This window comes from Nicotiana sylvestris, chromosome 11 (genome assembly GCF_000393655.2).
Source record: "Nicotiana sylvestris chromosome 11, ASM39365v2, whole genome shotgun sequence".
Classification (NCBI taxonomy): domain Eukaryota; kingdom Viridiplantae; phylum Streptophyta; class Magnoliopsida; order Solanales; family Solanaceae; genus Nicotiana; species Nicotiana sylvestris.
The window spans coordinates 75,241,594-75,250,567 of record NC_091067.1 but is presented as its reverse complement, the minus strand read 5'-3'; the positions used below and the strand labels follow the sequence as shown (position 1 = coordinate 75,250,567).

The 8,974-nt window shown below is 30.2% G+C and overlaps 1 protein-coding gene across 1 annotated transcript; it reads right to left on the bottom strand.

The window, feature by feature from the left end:
* Window positions 1-741: 741 nt before the first annotated feature.
* Window positions 742-6,136, bottom strand: LOC104231007 (NAC domain-containing protein 21/22-like). The gene is made up of 3 exons (XM_009783932.2): window positions 5,830-6,136; window positions 3,015-3,286; window positions 742-1,465 (listed from the first exon to the last, which is right to left on the bottom strand). The coding sequence occupies exons 1-3, from the start codon at window positions 6,017-6,019 to the stop codon at window positions 905-907; spliced, it is 1,023 nt and encodes a 340-aa protein (XP_009782234.1). The 5' UTR covers window positions 6,020-6,136; the 3' UTR covers window positions 742-904.
* Window positions 6,137-8,974: the final 2,838 nt, after the last annotated feature.

Below are 8,974 nucleotides of genomic sequence, written 5' to 3'. Positions count from 1 at the left end.
TTTCTTATTGAGCTGAAGAGTACAATGACTGCTTTTATAGATAAAGCAGCTAGACCTCACGTGCACTACATGTGCAATTTACACCTCTTAACAATACTTTTAACTACCTCTTAGCAGTAATAACAAACCTCTAATATAACTAGACTTTAACCATAGTTAACTCAGCTTAGTTAGCAATTATTTCAATAAAAGGCTCAGTCGAACTAATTTTTTTTTTTTATGATTTTGCAAGGATAAAATCAGGGGAAAATCGTTTAAAAAAAAGGATAGGGTGCAATATCACAAAAGAGTATATACGTTAAGGGTGCAAAATGCAAAGAACCCTCCTAGAACTATGAATTTTTTTTTATCTCACATGGTGTTGAGCATCTGATTTGGGGCGGATAATACGAATATGCGCCGGGAAGTCAAAATTTGAGGATTAAACACTCCCGATGCCTTTATTCCCGAGCTCGAATCCAGAACATCTAATTAAATATGGAGTGATATGTTCTACCCCAAACACTTTTAATTTCAACATTATAAATGGCTACGACTGACCATTTCCTCCACAACCTTTGGTGATGAACTATGAATTTATGATATAATGAATTTGCTACTAAATTAAGCTTATCTAAAACTGATCTTTGGTGTCTCTTTCTCTTTTTCTTGTCAAAACAATGATTATATTTTTGGTGAATAGTACTTTTAACGGAAAGGAGACCTATTGTTCTGGAAGTACATGCATGATACAACGTAATATTGGAAATGATACATAATATTGGACAGCCTATATAAATAGTACGTAATATTCGATCTAGTCGAAGGTCACAACATAATATATATATATATATATATATATATACTAGTAAAAAATTAAAAAGACTTCCATCCCACATCTAATTTTGAAAAGTTGTCTAAAAAATCAATAATGATTGTTCCACATTGTAGTCAAGCCCACCTCAGACAAGAAGCTAGTTTCAGAACTTCCTTCCCCAAAGCTTGTAGGAGAACCTCCTGCTTTTATGTTCACAATATTATGGGCAGGGTTATTAATATTGTTATGACTACCTTCCATAATATTCAGATGACTTAAAACAGCTTTTATTACTTTGTTCTCACACGAAGAGGAAGTTGCGGCTGCATTTAAGTACGTTCCAATATCAGCTGGCAAACCGCCGAATGCACCGGTAGCTCCGGCGGTGGTAGTAGTGGGGAGGTGGTGGCTGTGGGAGCTGAAAGTTTGGTTAGGGTTGAAAATGGAGAAGCAGGGCACTTGCTCATAATATAATTCATTCATATTAATAGTATTGATATTAATATTGTTAGGCTGTGTTTGGTCAAAAGTGATATAAGGATCCATTAATGGCGGTAGAGATGAAGAGCTTATCGTGTCATGTTCATGATAGATGCTGCTTCCTGCTCCTTGTTTGGTAGCAAGTAATTCCTTATTCTTGTGGAATACTCGGCATAACACCCAATCCTCCTGTTTCATTTTATACAACAAGGTCAGTACATAATTTTTACACAATCCATACTTAATAATTTACATTTATTCAGAATAGTAGTCATTGTTTTCTGAGGAAAGAAAACAGAAAGTTAAAAGAAGAAAAAAGTTTATTTTTATGAAAGAACGTGACGTGCTCATTGCTCAAGGACAGGGGATTAGGTTAGGTTCATGTGTTGTTATCTGAAAAACTGAAAAATGGAATTAATTCTGATTTAGCTTAGATTTGGAAATATTATACTAGCACTGATCATTACTAACATCTTGTATAACGATTATGCTATCTGTCTCACTTAAGATGGACATTATTAACTTTTAGTAGTATATTGTTTTATAAAATATTCACAGATTCCAAAAAATAAAATTAATATTTGATGGCACATATGTTAAACTGAGTGCTTTGGAACTATGGTTTTATGTTTTCTCTACTATTTATTTAAAATATAAGTTAAACTAATATTTTAGTTTAGTCAAATTACTTAAGCTTTGCATAAAGTAGTTAAGTTGGTCAACTACTAATACAGTTTTTTAAAGAAAAAAGAGTTCTTATATTTGATCATAACTCATAAATCATATTCCTTACATGATAGAAGAAACTTCTAATGATGCTACAGCTGAATATAAAAAGATTCCCAGTTGAACAGCGCATTTATAGCGATTGGATTAATTAATTAAGTAGGCCCAATATATATATATATAAAATTTAGACAATTAAGCCAAAAGTTCATAATCATGGGCCAAAAATATTATCAACTGTCATACTCATACATAATGTACAGATACATTTTTGTATTTGGCACAACGACAATTTTTTTTCTCATATCACAATTTCTCAAATCAAATGACAAATTATGAATGAATGGACAGTTCTCTCAATTGAAAACTACTCTTATCTACCTTTTTATAGCTTTATTATTTTCATAATATTATAGTTAATGATTTGTTTTATGGACCTAAATGCTGCAAGTCGTCAAATGTGATGCTTTTATCGGCAATATAATACCCATTCAGTAAATAAATTTCTTTTTTTTTTCCTTTTAGATTGTTCAAAAACATTATCCATAAGTTTCAGTTTGGATGTTGATATTTTTTTGTAGTTAGAAGAGAATTTCCAATCTTATCATGTTTTTAATCATTAAGATGTCAAATGACATGTTTTCAATTGTCTGAGATAATCCAGGTGAAGGGTTATACCTAGACAGGTGTGAGTTGGTGTTTAAAAGCTAGGAATTTGAGATAGTATATTAGTAAAATAAAATCTTCGACCTATTTCTCTATTGCACAATACCAATGACAATATCTTAATAACCCTCGCGCATTACATATCCCTAATACCAATAACTATTGTTCTTATGATGTTAATTACTTATTATTTTTAACGAATTATCAATTACTATTGTTTATCATAAAAAATTTATATGTATGTATATTATAAGTAATTTAATTGTATATATATATATATTTTTTTTTTTTGCATAAAACTCAAGTTCATAAATAAGAAATTGGTAGTAGTAAAAATATGAGGTACCTTGATGGAAGAAATATGAGGGGGAGTAGTTTCGAGGCGGAACTCATGCATGACCCAATCAGTTTTTCTTCCTTTAGGAGCTCTGCCTTGGTAGAAAACTAGGGTTTTCCTCATTCCCACAAGACAGCTTCCTTTTCTCATGATTGCCCTATCTTTTCCCGTTGCCTTCCAATATCCCGATATTGTCGCCCTGTTTGTTCGCAGTCCCGTCGCGTATTTTCTGTCACGTTGGCTGTAGAAGTACCATTCCTTCCCTCCAACACATGCCACTTCTGCACATTTAATTAATTTATAATGGAATTTCCACACTATTAGTCTAGCTACCAAATAGATATTTATATATAGATAAATGTCCATGAAAGTAAGCTAATGAAAATTAAATAAACTAATAATACATAAATATTATTTATACAATTAGGAACTTATTACATGTACTAATCACGTAGAAGCGGAGCTAGGATTTGAACTTTATGAGTTCAGATTCGCAATTCTACCATATTTCATCTTATTTAGTGGGTTCAAAATTTATTATTTATATATATTTACTATTTTTAGGTAAAAATATAGAGTACGAGCGAAAGTTATGTATTCAAATAAACTCATAGTCTCTATACTAGATACGCCTTTGTTGTCATGATCCAACTCCATGGCACGAATTATCCTCTTTGGGCCTAGGTCAGCACGAATTTATCTTTCTGGCTATGCCACATCGATTCCAAAAGCGCGTGTTCCATATGAACTTGTGTTGTCTTTATAAAACTCTTCACTTTTATCTCTCATTCCGATGTGGGATTCGCCTAAGCTAACACATATATCTATTTTTTTAAAAATTGGCCTAGAAGTCTGTCAGTCCTACTCGACTCACCATCCCCCCTCCCCCCCCCCCCCCCACATCATAGACGTCACAGGTACATTTCTTGATAAATATTAATTAATAATATGATAAAAATGGTTACTAACCTACTATAACAATTTTTGTACTATAGTGTATAAGTTAGTATCTTCAAATTTTAGTGCAAGTTTTATGTAATCATTAATTAATTCTATATCATAATAAAAATTTCTCAACTCATGCATGAATAATCAAGAGAAGATGAGACAAATAATGTAGGATAGACAATAAGGAAAAAAAAAAGGATAAGAAAATGAAAAGGAAAAAAGGAATATGTCTATATCATGAGCATTATCGAGAAATGCTATGTTAAAAAAGGAGGGGGGACCTGTTGTTTTTGGACAAAATGGCCATGGCTGTTGTGGCACCACCATATATGACTCACTCTTTTTAGGCCATGATGATGAACTATATCCCAAAATGGAGACTTAATTATTGAGGGACATATTTTGGCAAATGGCTTAGGTTAAAGTCTTAAAGATGTTGATGGAAATATTACAAGTTCAAAGCACCACAGTATATACTGTTCCTTTGAAAATAGAAATGTAAAACAAAAAAACTTTTCTTGCAAAGTTAGAAAATTAAGTTGATGATGTTGACAAGATAGCTTTAGAATTACACGGGTAAAATTATGACAAGAATTCTTACTTTCTCAACTCAATTGGATTGGAACATAAATGTACACGCGTGTGGTTGACACGAGGAAGATGGTTACTTTAATTTGCATCTTGTTATCTCTATCGTTGTCACCATCTTTTGGTTGAGAACAATACCAATTAATACTGTCAATTTCTTTAAAAGTTGATTGAATGAGAAATCTTATATCTCACAAAATTTTCAATTATACATCTAAAACTTCAGTTCTGTATGAATACCTATAAAAATTATTCTTACGGCCACTTTGAAAATCGATTTTTTTTTTCTGTACATAACACGTACTTCGAATGGTTGAATATTCTGGAGGAGTGTTTTTTATTATTCTTAAAAAAGATAAAAATCAGATATACGAATAATATATAGGAAAAACTATAAACTAGATCAACCAAAAAAGAAAATACAAAAAAAAAAAAAAGTCCCATTAATCGATGAGACAGATACATGCAACACCGATCTATCTAAGAACATACTTTTTCTTTTCCTTACTCTTATATTTTGTTATTAGTTTTTCTCCTTATGTATCGTCTGATTATTTGGAAAATGATTTGCAGAAGCAGAATTTATATTATATGCTTTAATAAACTCCGCCACTATGTGTTGATTGATTTATTTAGTTATTAAAAGGAAGAAGGAAATGTGCTGAAGTAGTTACATGCTAATTAATGTTCTTTGGTTACTTATTTTGACAGATGAATGATATTTGAGGAAAAGTCAAGCTATATTGGGGAAATAGTTTGTGAGCGTTTAATATACGCAGTGTGAACAAACAAAGCACAAAGGAAATTTGTTTGCAGGAATTCAATCTTGAAATTATACTGTTAAGTGTTAGTGTTAAGGAAGAAGTCAGTTTAAATCTTTTCCAATTTTTAGCAGTATGAGATTCTTAATTTCTTATCCACGAAAAATAGAAAAATAAAATAAAATTATGCATGACTTTAGACCAATCCGGTAGCTATTACTTCATCTACAGAGGCAAACCAAAAATTGTACAGAGAAAATTAACAAAAAAGATCTCCATCACAGTTACGTTGCTGAAATTAAAATCGAAGAACTCTTAATTAATTAATCAAAATACCTTATATATGAGACATGGCAAGCATCAACAAAAACAGATTAAAATTAACATCATCTCAAAATAGTGTCTTTCATATATATATATATCCAACCTTAATATTAATTTAAGATGAAAATTTGATGACATAAGTCTGCAAAATAAACCTGAATTCTTTAGAGAAGAAATACGATGAGAGAGAAAGAATAAAGTACCAGGAATCTCCCAAGGCTCGGATTTGTTAAGGTCAACTTCGATGAGAAGAGGGTAGTGTCGGTCGGATTCAGAACCAGAACCAGCAACCTTGTTCATTAAGTAATCGCAAATAAGTTCTTCATCTCTGGGATGGAATCTGAATCCTGGTGGTAATTTGGATTCCACCATACTCAGGCTGCTGCTACTCATTTTGAATAAGAAGAGGAAGCTAAGAGACAAGTGTATTAAAGTCTATATTCAAAGCCAAAGGTGGAGCTGGTAGATCATATAAAATCAAAATATCAGATTTCCTATTACAACGCCAAATGCTACTCTACTTCATCTATATATAAGCACTACTTCATACTCCCTATATTTATTTTATTATTTATTTACTAAAGAAAGAAATTTAATTTCTATGGTATATGACCAAATTATCCTTCAAATTTATGATTTTAAATAAGTATTTTATGTTATTTATGTGGCTAGCTATATAAAGACACGTCATAAAAGTAAATTTAAACTTTTTAAATAAATAATATTTTTTTTAGAACATACTAAATAAACAATCATATAAAATAGAAGAGAGAGAGAGAGCAGTATTAAAGACTTATTATTATTATTATTTCTATCTATTGAGTAGGAAAAATACATTCTTTTGTTAAATAAAATATTTTGTTTTAACTAAAAATAAAATCAAGTGGTTAAGTCAACCAATAATTCCGTGTAATTAAAAGGGTTCTGTGTGGTTTGAACTTCGAAGAGGATTCCTTGGCCCCACGTCTGATGATGACGTGGCTCGCCAATGGTTGCCAACCTACTGACGTGTCCTTGAGAACTGAGTCATTGCCTACTTGTATTTTGTGATATGCTCTTGACCAATCCATAAAATCATCCTAATTTATTCCTGAAATATAACTAATTAACAGGCCAAACTTCATGTGGCTGAATATGTGCTATATATTTTGCTAATTTCAAATTACTACCGCGCCTATATAGGTGAAAGAAAAAATGTTAATTCACAGCTCTGAAAGTCGAAGACAAATTGAGGAAAGCATACAAAGCACCAAATAAGAAAGAGATTTAAATAACTTAAATTTTAATTTTAAAATAATAATAATAATAATAATAATAATAATAATAATAATAATAATAATAATAATAATAATAATAATAATAATAAATCAACACCTGAGGTTAGATTGAAAACTAACTGATTTGATTCTCGTACTCAATTTTCTTAATTTTTAATTTTTTTTTTAGACGAAGGTAATAATAAGTTTTCTTAGTTTGGCTTTAGAAAGCGAAAAGGAGATTATGATTCTGGGATGGAATATGTGCCTTATTGTGTTCTTTCTCGATACCAAGCAAGCAATATCAAAATTGACAAAGTCTCTTTAGGTAAATAAACCTGTTTACGTTGAGGGAATAACCTTATACAATTACTTGACAGGAGAAGTGGGGCAAAAATTTATTCTCACCCGATATTTATATTATACAAATAGATGCATGATATTATTTGATTATAGGCTATTTTCACTTAGTCATGATTAATAAATATATTTTTCTTATGCTATTAAATTATTTAATCATGATAAGTTAATATAATTTGATATAAAATGGCGTTGTGGCTAAAAAAATGACAAAGAGAGTTGGCACCGAACCATATGTAGCCTCCATCTGGAAAATTGAGGTTTCTTTCAGATATTATAAGAATTAAAAGGCCCACCACTGTACTTAACTGTTTAATGACGTGCCCAATGAAAGGATGACGTTTTGGACTGGCTTGTTTTGGAAGCATTAGTTTTGGATTGGAGCCCATCTTTTACTTTGAAAATCCATATTCCTCTCCATCACCATTTCTTTGGTCCTTTTTTCTTCATTTTTTTTTACCTTCAATAGTAAGTCCCTAGCATTGGCAATACTAAATATGTCCACTATTTGACCATCTTTTTCAAAAGGAAAAAAAAAAGGAAAGAAAAGAAAGGACAATAATGATTAATTAGGGCTTTCACTTAAGAGTCGAAGGAAGTATTTTTGTTGGTACATGACCAAACTTTACCTTCCAATAAGAGTGAGAGATTCTTTTTGAAGAACAGTTCTAGTCATTTTCAATGTTCAAGCCAATGGATAGTAAGTGCCAAAATTAAAGACGGACTGTTAATGACAACATTACCTCTTTGAGTGTATATAAATTATAATGACGCCATTTGTATTAACATAGACACTGATTAAACCTTTTAATTTCTAGTGCAAGGTAAGATCTTTTGGCTTAAAGACACAACGCACTAGGAAAAAAATATATAAGAAAAACGTTTTCCATTAAAACACAAGTCAGTCTTCCCCGTAGCCAGAAAACAAATTAAAGCGATCGAGTGGAGTTGAATGAACACAGTTGATAGGGGCAAATTTTGATGATTGAAATAATAGGCAACCTAATCGTTCAACTTAACAAATATCGAATTAATGATATGAAGACTAATAATTCAAGACTTAAAACGGGTCGCTTTAGCTAATAAAGAGTGGAGTGTGAGTGTTTGGCAATTATGGCCACGCTCAAAAGTTTAACTAGCAAAAATCTATATATAAAAAAAAGCAGAGGCAAAAGCATATTATTAAGACAAGTGGCATAACCACAAAAGGTCAAGTGCATTGTTAAGACAAAATAAACTACCTTTTTAACTTAAAAAAACATTTTTAAATTTTAAATTAATTTGTTATTCTATTTGAATTAATAAATATAGATATCTTATAATTAGCTATAATTAAAAAAAAACGAAAATATTAATCAGAAAAATACCTATTCAAGTTGGGGAATAATTTCAATTTGGAGTTTTAAAATTATTATAAAATAAAAAACGGAAATAAAGAAATAAAAAATAGCCAATTCAAATTGGGGTGTGGTTTCAAGTTGGATTTTTAAAATTATTTTAAAATAAAAAAACGAAAATAAAAAAATAAAGAAACTTTCAATTCAAATGAAAAATACAAAAATATAAAGATACTATTAGGATATTATATATATATAATATCCAAATAGTATCTTTATATATATATATATATATTTCTTATCTGTTTATACTTTTGATGAATTCAAAATTATAATTTAGTAAAAAAAAATATTACATTATTTAAATTTTTAATAAACTACAAAATCTGAAAACT